At 34.4% G+C, this 17,784-nt stretch overlaps 1 protein-coding gene across 2 annotated transcripts in view; it reads left to right on the top strand.

The window, feature by feature from the left end:
* UNC13C (unc-13 homolog C) overlaps positions 1-17,784 on the top strand; it is a 558,456-nt gene that overhangs the window by 308,521 nt on the left and 232,151 nt on the right. For both annotated transcript variants that reach the window (XM_077764313.1, XM_077764311.1), the window contains 2 exons: positions 6-95; positions 3,994-4,122. In XM_077764313.1, the coding sequence (XP_077620439.1) occupies positions 6-95; positions 3,994-4,122 (219 nt within the window). The remainder of the gene's footprint in view (positions 1-5; positions 96-3,993; positions 4,123-17,784) is intronic.

Here is a 17,784-nt window from a genome sequence, read left to right as displayed (position 1 = left end):
ACCAGGAAAACTTCCCAGCCAGCAATGCTGAACGACTGCAAGATCTGAAATCAACTGTTGACCTGCTAACAAGTATCACCTTCTTCAGGATGAAGGTACCTCATCTTACTTGTCACCATCTTGATGTGACATAACACTGGTTAAAGTCTGGCTTTTACTCATCTCTTGATCAGTGCTGTCCAAGTCTGGCAGTTATGCCATGGTGTCTTTTCCTTTGAAAGTGAATCCTCCAGTATGAGGTATGTTGAAAAGGGATTATCCCAGACACCTAAAATGTTCTGATACACTTGGCTTAAATTTAGTTGTAAATTAAACCCGTCTTAAATCCATCTTAAACAAATACGGCGCTTACTAAAAAGAAATCCCTAAGAATGCTAAATGGAAATGAGTTACTTCTCATTTTGGTTTTAACTCCCATCTCTTGCTAACCTTTTCATCCCAAGAGAGTAACTGATTCTTTTAAGTTTGCCCCAGTTGTGACAACTTTCGTTGTCAACCCTGGAAATGTCTACATAGGGATATATTTGATTGTTGAATCCTTTTGTATAATTAACTATTATCTACCAAACTTTGAAGGCATTTGTTTTTAGATAGATCCCTGCTTTAACAGCAAGTTCTCTGCCCTCGTAATTTGGCCATCAAGACTATTCATGTCAAGTGTTTCGTAAAACTATTTGTCAGGCTCAAAAATGTTTCCTCTTTGAAAGAGAGTTTTAGGATGTTTATTCAGAAAATTCCTATACAAAAAAAATATAATTTTAAGTCGCTCATGATTGTTTTCACTAGAAACACTAAAAATGGTACTATGTGAGACACAGAAAACAAAACCATCCTATATTAGCAATCATCTACCGTTTTCCAAGGCCAAGAAAAAAATCATTTGGCTTCAAATTATAGTGAAATTGGGTGACTGGGATAAATAGAATTTATATCCATTCTGATGCCCTGGCAGCAGCTGCTGGAACAGAGTGCAGAGAAGGCTAGTAAACTTCCAACTAGGCTCATGAGGAAAAGTTGCTTTATTGACAGGCAGCGCCTGCCATTGATACTGGTAGGAGGTGCCTGCACAAGTGCTGCGTATCTGCCATTCCTGAGTCACCAGCCTTGTAGTGTTTAGAGACAAAATTTCAAACTTCCATCACCTCCTCCTCCATCCTTACCAGCAGCTGATAAACTTGCTTCTCACTGCAGTGAAAACAACGGGTGCAAAGGCTGGAGAGCTTCCTCCAGCGCAGACCACATGCTCCTACCACCCAACCCCATCCATCTCTTTACCTGTGTCTGTGTCCCTATACTCTTCCTTCTTGTATTACTATTGATTAGCTGTCTGTTCTCCTAGAAAAGGCCATCTCTTCCAGCCGTGCAATTGATCCCATGCCCTTCTGAATGCTAACGCCTTGGCGCAGCAGTGCCTCCTGCTCTCCTCGGTGATCGCCTCCACTTCCTTCTCCAGCTACAACCCCCGAATTCCTCCTTTCCTTTAATACCAGAACACCTAAGAATCATCCTCTTAATGTTTTCTTGCCCATTTCTGTTCTTTCAGTATCTTTTGAACAAATTTCCTCCTCCTGTTTTCTTTTTTTCTTATTACATGGTGTAGAATTCATCCCTGTCTTGTACAGATCTATTCGTTTTGACAAGTGTGCAGTTGTATCACCACCACGGCCATCAACCTATGAAACAGTCCCGTGATCCTCCAGATTTCCCCCAGGCTGCTCTTTTATACTGAACTCCTCTCCCACCCGTTGGCAACTAACAATCCACTGCTGTTTTCCTATAGTTTTACCTTTTCCAGAACATCCTGTGAATGAAATAATATGCTGTACAGTATGACACATTGGCTGTTCATCCATCTTGTTGAGTGTTATCAACAGTTCATTCCTTTTTATTGTTTGGTAGTCATTCTTGGTTATGCATGTACTACAGGCATTTGGGTTTCCAGTTTGGGGTTATTAATATAACTGTTAAATATATTTATGTTGATATTATTAGCATAAACATAAGCTTTCACTTCCCTTAGAGGGAGATTCCTGGGTCATTTGATTAGTATATGATTAACTTTACAAGAAATGACAAGTTGTTTTTTCAAAGCAGTTGTCCAGTTTTGCCTTCCTAGCAGCAATGTTTGAAAATTCTAATTGCACTACACCTTGTGGTGAACCTCTTGGTATTTTACCTGGCTTTAAATACTACTTTTTTTAAGCTGTTCTAATAGGAGTGAAACTGTATCCTATTACAGTCTTAATTTATTATTAATTAATAATGTTGATCATCCTTTCTTGGGCTGATTTGCTATTTGAATTTTTCTTTTATGAACAGTCTGTGGAAATATTTGCCCATTTTCCATTAGGTTTTTTGTTGTTGTTGTTTCTTTTGTTTTTAGTGTCAAGAGTTCTTTGGGATGCTGGACTGGCTCAGGTGGAAGAGCACATGACTCTTGATCTTGGGGTCATGAGCTCCAGCCCCACGTTTGGTGAAGAGATTATTAAAAATAATTTTAAAACCTTTAAAAAAAAAGAGTTCTTTATATAGTCTGGATACAAGTCTTTTGTCAGGTGCTTTATTTGCTAGTATTTTCTCTCTGTACTTTTTCTTTTCATTCTCTAACAGTACCTTTGTATAACAAAAGTGTTTAATTTTGATGAAGTCTACTTTATCAGTTTTTTTGATTTGTAGATAGTGCTCTGGGCTAAACCAAGGTTACAAAGAGATTTTCCTGTTTCTTCTAAAAGTTTTATTTTACATTATATGTTTAGTCCTGTGTTTTATTTTGAGAGTTTTTTTTTTTTTTAATGCAGTATGAGGTATGGGTCAGATATAACTTTTGTTTTGCATCCCAGTTTCTTTCTTGGACCTCTCCCCTTTTGTATCCATATTCATCTAGTCCTATTCCATTAAATTCTTCTTTAAGTGAATAATTTCTAAATTTGTATCTCTAGCCCCAGGCATCTCCATGAGTCCAGACTCATGTACTCAAATGTCTACTTCCATGCATAACAACTTTCTCAATCTTAACCTGCCTGAAACTGAGCTCCTGATCACCTGTGTACAGCTTTACTTATCTAGTTGAGCTACCTTCATTGTGTCCGTTATCCATGCTAAAACCATGGGGTCCTAACTCCTTTCTTTCTCTCAAACCAGTCATGCAGTCATTGAGCAGATCCTGTTAGATCTTCCTTCCCAAATTAAACAGCTCCTTGCTTAACACCATAGTCTAAGCACTATATTGACTAAATTACTACAGTGTTCTCATCCCTGGTCTTCCTACTTTTTCCATAGCCTGCCTTAAGGCAGCCTAAGGGAACCATTTATTTGTTTGTGTGTGTGTTCATTCATTCATTCATTCATTCATTCATTCATTCATTCATCCTAAGGGAGCCTTTTAAATGACAGTTGAGTTACGTCACTTTGCTCTTCTGCTGAAACTGTCTGATTCCTTCCCACCTTACTCAAAGGTGAGGTTCTTAAAATAGTCTATGTATAGATTTTCCCCCTGGTTCCATCCTTTTACTTCTCTGAATTCACCTACTATTTTATCCTCTGTGTTCATTCTATTCTACTGAAACATTTTCTACCTCCTCTCCTTTATTTTACTTTTCACTGTGCATCATTATAGAATATATTTTATGGGTTTCTTTTATTGTCTTCTAGAATTTAGCTCCATGAGGAAAGGGATTTTTGCATCTTTTATTCGTTGCGGTATCCCATTGTCCTGCATACAGTAGTTAATAAATGTTGAATGATTGAAAAGAATGAATGGATGGATAAGGTTGTGATTGGTCATTTAAGTGTTTCTATTTGAGTATTTACAGCTATGATCATTTTCACTGAGTTGTCATATCAGAAAATTAAAGTATACGTTTATACATTTAAAATCCTTTTTTCCTGAACATAAAAAATCAACTAAAAACATTGATTGAAGGTTATTTGAGTTGTTTATACTGGATTACAATGTTGTATTTTTTGAATTTAAGAAAATAATTTGTCTGTCAGGTTCTGGAGCTGCAAAGCCCCCCAAAGGCCAGCATGGTGGTGAAGGACTGTGTTAGGGCGTGCCTGGATTCTACATACAAGTATATTTTTGACAATTGCCATGAACTCTATTCCCAGCTAATAGATCCGGTAAGAAAAGATATATGTCTCCTTTCTGTTTCTTAGATATCTGTTTCTATATGTTTAGAATGACACTAAGTGAGAAAATATGTTCAAATAATTTCATATTAACTGTGGATTTTCAGAATTCCCAATATCTTTCTTCACATATGAACATCACTTTAATTTACATTAAATAATTCACTCCTTAAAATAACTTTATGTAATAAAGGTAGATACTATGTTTTAAGCTTTACAGATGAGGAGTCAGTTTCAGAACTATTAAGTGATTTGTGCAAGGTGACACAGTGGTCAAGTGGCAGATTTGGGGCTAGAATTTAGGATTCCATCAACTCTTAATGTTCTTCTTCTAACTCATAACTTCCTGCCTTACCATTTTACCTAATACAAGTGATAGATGGGGAAACTTATAGAACAGGATGGTAAAATCATCATATAGGTAAATTTACAATTAAGGAGTATTTCAAAAATACAAAAGAAAATACAGAAAGCAAACCAAATGTATATACATTTACCACCTAGATGACCAAACGTTAACGTTTAGTATTATTTGTTCTGTTCTTTATTGTCTAAAGACATTAAATGAATGTTAAACCGGCAGAAAGCAGCATTTCCCTTTGTGCTTTTTCCGAAGTGAATTCTCCTCCCTTTCTCTTCCTTCAGGGAAAAACACTAATAATAGTGGACAGTTTGAGCATATTTTCACATATGCTCAAAGAACACTTCAGTTTTGTTTTCTGTGAATTAGCTATTAATCCTCTGTGAGCTTGTCTTTTACTTACTAATTTGTAAAAAAAAAAAAAAAAAAAAAAAAAAAAAAAAAAATCTAAAATATATCCTGGACATGAATCCTTTGTTATATGATTTAACATATATTACTTCCCTCTTTATATTTGATGTATCTTTTTGTTGCATTGAAGTTTTCTAATGCATACTATGATTTATACATTGCTATTACTTTTATAAAACTGGTGTTGGGATGGCTTTTTAATATGTATCTATTGCATATCCACTTTCCTGAAGAAAGCAGTCACTCCATTCATTACATACTGGAAACTGTACAATCACTCTGGATCTTCTTGGTTACTTGAGTGGGGCAGATTCTAGATAGTATATATTGAATGAGGCAAGTGGGACTCTGATGTTAGGTTTCAGGCTGAGCTTCTTATAATATTAAAACTTTCTGGTGTCCTTAGCCTGGTAAGAGAAAAAATTTAAGCTGGAATTTGTCATTGTATAAGAAAATAATGTATAACCACATACTTGTTCATAACTTTATTATTCCTGCTAGATATGTTCTAGTTTAAAAACTTAGATCTCTGAGATTTCTGAAGATTAAATTGTCACTGTGTTCTTCCATTGGGTGGCTTTCTAATAGCTTCTCTTTGTTCTCTACTGTCTTCCTCCTGTAAGGCCCTTCAATACTTTTACATTTTCACCTTCACTGTATTTATTTTAACTAAAAGGTAAAATTGAAACTTTTTGTTATACCAGGTATGTTATCCATCCATAACTTTATTATCAACCTTAACAAACCTCCGCAGCTTCAATTTCTTATTCCTTGCAATTCCATGCACTGTCCCCTCTCATGACCCCTAAATTCTATTATTTTCGTGAATTGTCTGTCCTCTTTAACTTTCAAGCATTTATGTATCCTGTTCTATTTGCCTAGAATGTTTCCCCCCTTCCCTGTCTTCATGAAAATTGAACTTAAATATGACATGTTGTTCTACTAATTACACCCAGTGGATAAACCACATCACCAAAGTGTCTTATTTAGTATCCTTCTCCTATATTACTACTAATAATAATTCACAAATAGCATAAACAGTTTTATTTTCATAAGAGATATAGAGATATGGGCAGTTTCCATAAAGTAAACATGCTCCTAACAAAAAGTACATGAAGTGTCACCTCAAAATGAATCTAACATGGCTTAATATTTGCTAACTTGCCTTTGAAAATAAAGACATTTACATAGTTTGCCAACTGTCTACTTATTCTTTTTAGGTGGAGAGATCTATATAGATATAATTTATAAGAAATCTTATCAATATAGAGAAATAAAAAATTTGGAGCTATTTTCTATCAAAGAAAAAGACTTTTCCATAAACACTGTTATCATTTGAAATTCTAAAGGATGCACCTATTTGATCTGAGTAATTTAGGAAATGAATATTCCCTAGAGCCCTTCTGAAACCATCTTGGAAAAGTTTTAATGATTAGGGTTTCTTTCCCCTCAGTTGACTGCAGTGGTCTTCTCTCAGGAGCTCAAGACCTTTTTCCTCATACCACACATCTAAACTGTCCTAAAATTCTGATGATCTTATCTTCAAAACTAAATACCTTATCTTCACAGTACAGAATCTGACCACTTTTTACCAGCTCCATGATTCTGTCCTGATCTGAGCCACCATCATTGCTCATTTGCATTACTGTATAACTTACTAATAGAGAACAATGCTTGCATCCTACCATCCTCTGTGCTCTATAGAATAGCAAGAATTATCATTTTAAAAAGTCAGATCATGTCCCTCTGTTGCACAGAATGTTGTAAAGTTCCTTCATTTCAGTATAATTTGAAGTCCTTAAAATTTCCTGTAAGTCATAGGATCTGGCCCATATTACACCTTCCACCCTACTTACTCTGTCCTTTGCACATATCATTGTGTAAATGGAGAGTCAAATAAGAGATTATCCAGAAGAACAATGCTGGGCCCCTCAATACTTATGTCAGTGCCTGGATCATAGTAGGTGCTCCGAAAAGCACTTTGTTAAGTGAATTGAATAAATGAATAAACATTTTTTCTCAAACCACATGATAATAATTTATAGGTATATTTGGCCTATTATAAACAGGAGTGAAAGAAGTGCTCTATTCTGTAGTGGACACTCACGTGCTTTCCTAACGCCTCTTGGAATTGTACTGGGTTGTGTCACAGGGTCCTGAATGATGAGATATGGGAGAAATTGATGAACACAACATCCAGTCCTAATGCTTAAAAAATGCCCTACAGTATTCTCCAGCCTTCTCTTCTATACTACAGTAACTTGGATATATACACATTCTAAATAGTATAGCTACCAGGTGGAGGAGGGCTATCCAGCCAGCTTCAAAGTTTGGATATTTAATAAATAATCCATTATTACATTAACTCATTGAGATTTAGAGACTTATTTGTTACCACAACACAACTTGGCTTATTTTGACTAACACACCTTTAGATCAGTTTCCAGCCTGCCACTCAAACTATTTAAGATGTATCCATGTTTATGTGACTCCTATCTATAACTCTATAATCCACATTAACTTGTGGGATGAAGTCCAAACACTGCCATTATGTAAAGGCCCTCCAAGATCTGAGCTCTATCTTTCCTTATTTTAACCTCATTTCTACTTTGCATTCTGTAATTCAACACACTAAACTCCATGATGCTTTTGTCTGCATTGCCTTTAACTATCTGAAGTTGTTTTACCTCCCCAAACCCACTTCATGGCTAACTCTAGCTCATCTGGTCATTTCTTCAGAAAGCTTTTAGGATCTCTCCTAGCTATATTAGGTCTTCCCACTCTCTGCTCTTTTAATACCATGACATGTTATCACCACTGCACTTATCATGCTGTTTGGTCTGTCTTTCCCATTAGGCTGGGGTCCCGGTGTTCGATGCTGTGTCTGAAAAAGAGTAGGGTTGATAAAGTAATTAATTAATAAAAACAAATTTTATAAAAACAGCACTATGATACTTAGCTATTTATAGTCTCTTTCAATGACTCCACTTCAAAGTCTGTGGTCAAGAACATGATCACTGATGTCAGAACCCTCAAATTCAAATCCTGGTTTTCCTGCTTATCATTTTTGTAATCTTGGATGCACTACTGAGCCTCTTCATGTCTCAGTTTCTTCATCAAGACCTATGTTTTTAATACTCATGCTACTTCTTTTTTATCTGAGTTCTCTTTAGATGAAGTAATGCCTGAAACCAAAAAACCAAGAATTTCAGGGTTGTTAGACACAGTATAATTCTGATTATTTAAATGTGGAAGTATACTTTCTCTCTCCAAAGGGGTTTTAAAGAATCCTATAAAAATAGTGTTTGGAATAAAAATGGAAAATAAATTTAAGAGAAAAATCAAAGTAGTTGTAGTTAGAACAAAATAGAGTATGTTCTCTAGAGGCTGGCTGCACACTCAAGGAACAGTGTTCACCTTGGCTAAATCACCAAGTTCTGTGCCTGTCCTTCAATTTAGCATAATTAAGAACTAAAATATTGCAGTGTGGATATAGGTGAGTAATCTCTTGCATAAAGCCACGAGATAATCTATAAACTAGGCCAAGAGTTCTAATTATATTTCCTTAATAATTAGTAATGAGTTTAAGAAATCGCACAAGTTTTTTAGCTTTTTGAGTAACCATTTTTATAAATGACCTGTTTATATCTTGTGCCTATTTTAAAAACAGGGTTTTTGTCTTTTTCTGGTCTATATTCTAGAGTTTCTTAGTCCTTTTGACACTACAAAGATTTTTCACAATCTGTGATCTTTCTTTATCTTTGTCACAGTGTACACTAATAAATTCTCGGCTTTAATATCAAATTGATTTTTTTCTATTTAAATTTGAGCTTTGGAGTTTTAAAGAGTCTTATCTATCCATCCCACAAATAGAAGGCCTCCTTATGTCAACTTTAATGAAATAGATATTTCCTAGCTTGGTAATATCATTGTTAATTAAGATCATCCAATTCCACTTGCTGTTGTTGTCTGCTCCTAAGGCAGTCTTCAGATTACAAGTTGGCCTTTTATATGGATGCTTTTCTAGGAAAGGATAGGCCAAAAATTGTCAAGTCTGTTTGAAATGTTTGTATTTCATTTTTTAAAAAACTATAATTTGTTCCATGAAGTGAGCTTAAATTTACACTTGTGCCTAATATATCTATAAATGAATATCTCCCTACCCAACCATGTACCCACGCAACCACCTACCTACCTATATATGGAAAATCACATGCAGATGGTCTCTTACAGTGGTTTGGTGTACAATTTCTTCACTTTGTGGTGATGTGAAAGTGATAGACATTCAGTAGAAACCATACTTGAAATTTTGAATGTTTTCAAATTTTGAATCTTTTCTTGAACTAACAATAGATACTATGATTCTCTATCACGATGCCAGGCAGTGGCAGTGAGCCACAGCTCCTTCACCCACACAACCACAAGGGTAAACAATTGATTCAACCATTCTGTACCCCTACAACCATTCTGTTTTTCACTTTCAGTACACTATTGAAGAAATTTCATGAGACGTAAAATGCTTTAGTGTAAAATAGGTTTTGTGTTAGGTGATTTTGCCTAGCTGTAGGCTAATGTAAGTGGTCTGAGCATATTTAAGGTAGGCTAGGCTAAGCTGAAATGTATGATTGGTTAAGTGTATTAAATACATTTTTTATTTAAAATATTTTAAAATTATTAGAGGTTCATTGGGACATAACCCCATCATACATTGAAGAAAAAAAAATATATATGCTTAGGGCTTCTTTGTTTCCCTCTCAAATCCAGTTATTCTCCTCTTGCTTCTGAGGCAGTTTCTATTATGAATTTGGCATTAGCTCTCATCTTTGTGTATATTCATTATACATGCCTATTATCCATTTGCAGTACCACCTGTATCTCCATCAATATCTTATAGACTACCTTGTATAAATACGCCGTACAGTGGTATGGTTACATGTATTAACTCCAGAACCACACATCCTAAATGTTGGGATTCTGCAATGTTTAAAGCTCATTACTTTTTGAAAACTATCTATACTGATACATTCAGGAGTAGTTTATTAATTTGTTTAATAGCTACCTACACATAAATGTACCACAATGTACACATCAATTTTAATGTTTCACTTTTACAAATAATAATGTAATGAATGGTTTTGTGGTGAAAATTATATTTGCAACTTCCAGTCTGTGGTCTTTTTGTTTTTTTTTTTTTTTGAGTGTTTATTTATATTTTTTGAAAGGGTGGGGAGGGACAGAGAGAATGAGAATCTTTATGTTGACAGTGCAGAGCCCCATGTGGGGCTCAAACTCGTGAAACAGGAGATCATGACAGAAGATGTAATCAGAAGTTGAACGCTTAACCAAATGAGACACTCAGATGCCCCATCCAGTCTGTGGTCTTAAAGAACACGAGCATGCCCTCTTTTCCTCTACTTTTCCAATTCTACTAGAAAAAATATAAACTTGCACAATGTGATCAAAAGTACTCTCTTTTCACATGTTAAAATGTCCTTTTGCTTGTGTGATTCCCATAGTACACACTGAGTTTAATGAGAACAAAACATCTGTTTTATTTATTAATGAATTTACAGCACATAACACCATGCATCACATAGAGTAACAAAAATCAACAAATACTTGCTTACCTAATGGAAGTTATATACAGAAACATCTGTTTGTATGTACACAACATGTGATAAGTATCCTGCTGTTTATTTAAAAGTGTTGGCCAAGATACCTTCTGAAAACTTCTTTGGAAAGAAAATACCCTCCAAGAATACTTTAAATTGGCAACTTAAATGAATTTAAAGCTCTCAAATTTGAAAAAGTCTACCCTCGAGCTGTAGGTACGTTATTTTAGCCAAATAAATTGCTTCAGGTTTTTTTTTTTAATGTTTATTCACTTTTTTGAGAGACAGAGACAGAGAACAATTTGGGGAGGGGCAGAGAGAGAGGGAGACACAGAATCCAAAGCAGGCTCCAGGCTCTGAGCTGTCAGCACACAGCCCAAGGTAGGGCTCAAACCCACAAACCATGAGATTATGACCTGAGCTGAAGTTGAATGCTTAACCAACTAAACCACTTAGGCGCCCCTTTATTTTTCTTTACTTTTGTTCTTTTGCTCTTGTTTTTGCCCTAGCAATTTCTAAATCAGTAATAAAAGGACATTAAAAATAAAATATGACTTTGAAATTTACAAATAGAAAAATTCTAATTCTTTTTATTTGAAATATTATTTAAATAGTAATCATTAAGGAACTGCCTTGAAAGCATCTCTGATTTATAAGGTTTTTTGTTTTGTTTTTTTAAACAATGGACTTTCTTATACAACTAGTAGCATTAGTTTAGAGAATGATATCCATTGTTCACTTATAGTACCTTTTCACTACCTCATATAATTATTGTCCTAGCACTAGATCTGAGTAAATACATACTTTAAAATTAATTTTCTTTTAAAATTGGTTGCAAAATCTGTAGAAGAAAGTGATAAATATGAAATTTCTTCTTAAATACTAGTTTCATAAGCAATATATGTACATTCTTATAAAAAGGAATTGCTCAATGTAAGTGGTATATTGACATATTTTCTGTATTGATGAGAAACATGAAAATCCAAAGCCTAAAACATGAGATCATTGTTTTCATCAATGTGTATTTCAGTGTTTCTAACAAAGTGAAATAAGCTAAAATGAATTCTAAAATCACAAGAGTATGATGTTAATGAAGCTACTATAATCTTGGTTCTAAAAATGGGTTATGGGGCGCCTGGGTGGCTTAGCCGGTTAAGCGTCCGACTTTCGCTTAGGTCATGATCTCGCGGTTCGTGGGTTCGAGCCCCGCATCCGGCTCTGTGCTGACTGCCAGCTCGGAGCCTGAAGCCTGTTTCAGTCTGTGACTCCCTCTCTCTCTGACCCTCCCCTGCTCACGCTGTCTCTCTCTCTCCTAGAAATAAATAAAACATAAAATAAAAATAAAAATAAAAAAATAAAAATAAAAATGGGTTATGACAGTGCATGAAAAGAAATTGATAAATTCATTATGTTTAATGAACACTGATGAAAAATTTTTTAAAAGTCAAATGGCAGCATGCAAAGAAATTGATGAATTCATTATGTTTAATAAACACTGATGAAAAATTTCAAAAAAAAAATCAAATGGCGTATTTAAAATACAACCAGATAAATAAATTTGGTCCCAGGAATACAATGATGGTTCAGCATTAGAAAAATCTATGAAGGTAATTCATTGTAATACTTAACTAAAAGAAAAAATATCATACACTTATTTAATACAAGTAGAAAAAGCATGTGATGAAATTTGATGACTCTTTAAGATTAAAAAAGAAACTCAGAAAACTAGGATGGAACATTCTTGTTTTAATTTGGTTAAAGCTACATTAAAAAAAACACCTATACCTAACATTAAACTTAGCAGATGAAGTCTGGGTGGATTTATTTAAAAAATATACATGATTGCCATATTAACACTGCTCTATAACATAATATTTGAAGAAATAAAAGAATAAATAATAGAAAATAAAGTAAAATATAATTGTTGGAAAAGTAAAAAATTTATAATCTATACCTACTAAAACTAATAATCTACCAGAGATACTGGTTCACATAAGAATAAATCTCAAACAAATAAATATAGAATTTTTTACACCAGAAATTGTGCACACTTTACTAGGGAAAGTAGCGATAGTTTAGTGTGGAGTGTTAAGAAAATCATATGGAGTCTCATCATATGAAGATGGGGGAAAAGGAGTGGATTCTTGCCTAACACCATATGCAAAATGAACTCAAAAGGATGAAAAAGATCAGTGTAAATGGTAAAATATTATAGTAGTATAGGAGAATACCTTTCTAGTGCAGTATAACAAAGACTTCTTAAAACTCCAAAGCACAAATTTCAATTCATTCATTCATTCATTCATCCATTCATCCATGTATAATTAACATACAATGATATATTAGTTTCAGGTATACATCATAATTCAACAATTCTGTGCATTATTCAGGGTTCAATAAGTGTAGTCACCGTCTGCCACCATAAAATGTTATTAAAATATTGTAGACTATATTCCCCAAGCTACACTTTTTATTTCCATGACCTATTTTATAACTGGAGGTCTGTACTTCTTAATACTCTTTATTTTGTGCATTCCTCCCACCCACATGCTCTCTCGCAACCACCTGTTCTCTGTATTTGAATCTTTCTGTTTTGATATGTTGAGATTTGACATATAAATAAGAATATATGCTATTTGTCTTTCTCTGACTTATTGTACTTAGCATAAAGCCCTCTGGGAGCATCCACATTCTCAAAAATCGCAAGATCTCATTATTTTTTTATGGCTTTTAAAAAATATTCCCCTGAATATATGTACCATATCCTCTCTATCCATTCATTTATCAGTGGCCACTTGGGTTGCTTTCATGTCTTTTCTGTCGAAAATAATGCAGCAATCACCATAAGGGTACATATATATTTTCAAAGCAGTGTTATTATTTATTGGGGGGGTAAATATGTAGTAGTGGAATTACTGATCATATAATACATCTATTTTAAATTTTTGGAGTAATCTCCATATTGTTTTCCAAAGCAGTTATACCAACTTACACTCCTACAAATGCACAAGTGTTCCCTTTTCTCCACATCCTCACCAACACTTGTTCTGTCTTCTCTTTTAGATTCTAGCCATTGTCACTGGTGTGAGGTATGAGGTGACACCTCACTGTGCTCTTGATTTGCATTTCCCTGATGATCACTGATTTTAAGCATCTTTTCATGTGTCTGTTAGCCATCTGTCTTTCCTCAAGAAGTGTCTGTTCCTGGTGTTAAGTTGATAAATTCTTTATATATTTTAGATACTAACCCTTTATCAGATATGTCATTTGAAAATATCTTCTCCCATTTAATAGGTTGTGTTTGTTTTGTTGATGGTTTTCTCTCTAAGTAGAACATTTTTATTTTGGTGTAGTTCCAGTAGGTTTTTTTGCATCTGTTTCCTTTACCTCTGGAGACATATCTAGAAAATGTTGCTAAAGCTTATCAGAGACATAACTGTTTGTGTACTCTTCTAAGACTTTTATGGCTTCAAGTGTCACATTTAAGGCTTTAATCTATTTGGATTAGCTTTTTTTTTTGGTATGTTATAAAAAAAGTGGTTCAGGGGCGCCTGGGTGGCTTAGTCGGTTAAGCGTCCGACTTTCGCTTAGGTCATGATCTCGCGGTTCGTGGGTTCGAGCCCCGCGTCGGGCTCTGTGCTGACTGCCAGCTCAGAGCCTGGAGCCTCTTTCAGTCTGTGACTCCCTCTCTCTCTGACCCTCCCCTGCTCATGCTGTCTCTCTCTCTCTCCTAGAAATAAAATAAAAAACATTAAAAAAAAATTAAAAAAGTGGTTCAGACATTTCATCCTTTTGCATGTAGCTGTCCACTATTCCCAGCACCATTTGTTAAAGAGAATTTCTTTTCCCCATTGTGTATTCTTGCCTCCTTTTCATAAGTTAATTGGCCATCTAATCATAGTTTTCTCTTTGGGCTTTCTATCCTGTTGTATTGATGTATGTGTCTATGACAGTATTGTACTGTTTTATTTACTACAGCTTTTAGTATGTTATGAACTCTAGGATTCTGATACCTCTAGCTTTGTTTTTCTTTTTCACGATTGTTTTGGCTATTCAAGGTCTTTTGTGATTTCATACAAATTTTAGGATTATTTATGCTAGTTCTGTGAAAAAATGCTATTGGTGTTTTGATAGGGATTGCATTAAATATGTAATTAGCTCTAGGTACTTTAGGCATTTTAACACTATTTGTTCTTCCAATATATGAGCATAGAATATCTCTCCATTTATTTGTGCTGTCTTTGATTTCTTTCATAAATATTTTATAGTTTTCAGAATACGGGCCTTTCGCCTCTTTGGTTAAGTCTATTCCTAGGTATTTTATTATTTTTGGTGTAACTATAAATTGAGATTTCTTACTTAATTTCTATTTCTGCTATTTATTATTAGGGTATAGACATGCTGCAGATTTTTGTATGTTAATTTTATATCCTAAACCTCTACTGAATTCATTTACAATTTCTAATGGTATTTTTGATGGAATCTTTACAGTCTTCTATATATACTATCATGTCATTTGAATAGTGTAAGTTTCACTTCTTCCTTACCAATTTGGATGCCTTCTATTCCTTTCTCTTGTATGATTGCTGCAGCTAGGACTTCCAGTACTGTGTTGAATAAAAGTGGTGAGAGTGGACATCCTTGTCTTGTTCCTGATTTTAGAAGAAAAGCTTTCACTTTTCACTATTGAGTATGATGCCAGCTGTGGGTTTTTCATATATGGCCTTTATTATGTTGAGGTATGTTTCCTCTAAACCTACTTTGTTGAGGGTTTTTATCACGAATGGATGTCATACTGTGTTAAAAGTTTTTTCTGTTACCAATTGAGGTGGTAATATGGTTTTTATCCTTTCTCTTGTTAATGTGATGTATCATATTGATTGATTTGTAAATAGTGAATCACTCTTGTATCCCAGGAACAAATCCCACTTGATAGTGGTGAATGAAATTTTAAAAGTATTGTTTGATTTGGTTTGCTAATATTTTGTTGATGATTTTTGCATTCATGTTCTTCAGAGATGACCTATAATTCTCTCTCTCTCTTTTTTTGTAGTGTGTTTATCTCGTTTTGGTATCAGGGTAATGTAGACCTCTTAGAATGAACTTGGAAACTTTCCCTCCTCTTCTGTTTCTGAAATAATTTGAAAAGAATTGTTATTAACTCTTCTTTAAATTTTTGGCAGAATTCTCCTATGAAGCTATCTGATCCTAGACTTTTGTTTGTTGGGAGTTTTTTTGATGATTGATTCAATTGCCTTGGTGGTAACTGATCTGTTCAAGTTTTCTAAGTCTTCCTTATTCAGTTTTGGTAATTTATATGTTTCTAGGAATTTATGCTATTCATTCTAGGTTGTTCAATTTGTCAGTATATATTTTTTCATAATATTCTTTTATAATCCTTTGTACCTCTGTGTTGTCAGTTTTTATTTCTTCCATTTTATTTCGAATATTATTTTTTGAGTCTTTTTTTTTAAGTCCTGCTAAAGCCATGCCAATTTTGTTCTTTTCTAAGAACATGCTCCTGGCTTCATGATCTGGTCTATTGTTTTATAGTGTCTGTACCGTTTACTTCTGCTCTAATCTTTACTATTTTCATTCCTCTACTGGTTTGGGTTTTCTGTCTCCTTTTCTTAGCCTCTTTATGTATATGGTTAGGTTGTTTGAGATTTTTATTTCTTGAGGCTGGTCTGTATTGCTATGAACTGACCTCTTAGAAGCACTTTAGCTAAGTTTCTCAAATTCCACATATGAGTGAGAACATATGACATCTGTCTTTTTCTCAATTGACTTACGTTTAGCATAATACCCTACAGTTCATGCACATAGTTGCAAATGTTAAGATTTCATTCTTTTTCATTGCTGAGTATATGAGAAACTTAACAAAAGACCATGGGGGAAGGGAAGGGAAAAAATAGAAACAGAGAGGGAGGAAACCATAAGAGACTGTTAAATACAGAGAACAAATTGGGAGTTAATGGAGATGGGGGGGTAGGGGGGTTGGGAAAATGGGTGATAGGCATTGAGGAGGGCATTTTTTGGGATGAGCACTGGGTGTTGTATGTAAGTAATGATTCATGGAAATCTACTCCTGAAGCCAAGACTACACTGTATACACTGTATGTTAGCTAATTTGACAATAGTTCTATAAAAACTAAATTAAAAATATGAAATAAATACAGGCATTTTAATTTCATCCCAAAGATTTTGGACCAGTGTGTTGTTATTTTCCAGAATTTTTCCTCCATGTATTGTTTTATTTGCTCTTCGATTTCTTGTTTTGCCCACTGGCTGTTTCATAGTATGTTGTGTAGCCTCCATGTGTTGTTGTTTTTCCCAGCTTTTTCTTATAATTGATGACTAGTTTCATACTACTGTAGGTGTAAAATTTTTGATATGATGTCAATCTTACTAAATTTATTGAGAATTTTTTTGTAGCTTTAGGTGATCTGTAGTGGAGAATGTTCCATGTACACTTGAAAACAATGTGTATTCTGCTATTTTTTTAAGATTTATTTTTTAATTCAAGTTAGTTAACATACAATATAGTATTTGTTTCAGGAGTAGAACCAAGTGATTCATCACTTACATATTATACCAGTGCTCATCTCAACAAGTGCCCTTCTTAATGCTCATCACCCATTTAGTACACACCCCCACATTCTCTCTAGCAATACTCAGTCTGTTCTCTGTATTTAAGTCTCTTAGGGCTTGCTTCTGTCTGTTTTTTTCCTTCTCTTTCCCTATGTTTACCTGTTGTGTTTCTTAAATTCCACATATGAGTGAAATCATATGATATTTGTCTTTCTCTACCTGACTTATTTTGCTTAGCGTAATACATCCTAGCTCCATCCACATCATTGCAAATTGCAAGATTTCATTCTTTTTCATCGTCAATGTATGTGTGTGTGTGTGTGTGTGTATATATATATATAAAGAAGATGTGGTATATGGATGTGTGTGTATACACACATATAACTATTTATCAGCCAGTGGACTTAAGGGCTCTTTCTGTAATTTGGCTATTGATGAGAGTGCTGCTTATAAACATCGGAGAACATATGCACCTTTGAGTCAGCATTTTTGTATCTTTTGGATAAATACCTAGTAGTGCAATTGCTGGGTCTTAGGGTAAGTCTAATTTTAAGTTTTTTAGTAACCTCCACACTTTTCCAGGGTGGCTGCACCAGTTTGCATTCCCACCACCAGTGCAAGAGGGTTCATCTTTCTCCATATTCTCTCCAACAGTTGTTAATTTTAGCCATTCTGACA

This window comes from Crocuta crocuta, unplaced genomic scaffold (assembly GCF_008692635.1).
Source record: "Crocuta crocuta isolate KB4526 unplaced genomic scaffold, BGI_CrCroc_1.0 scaffold102, whole genome shotgun sequence".
Lineage (NCBI taxonomy): Eukaryota > Metazoa > Chordata > Mammalia > Carnivora > Hyaenidae > Crocuta > Crocuta crocuta.
This window is presented reverse-complemented; position numbering and strand designations above follow the sequence as displayed.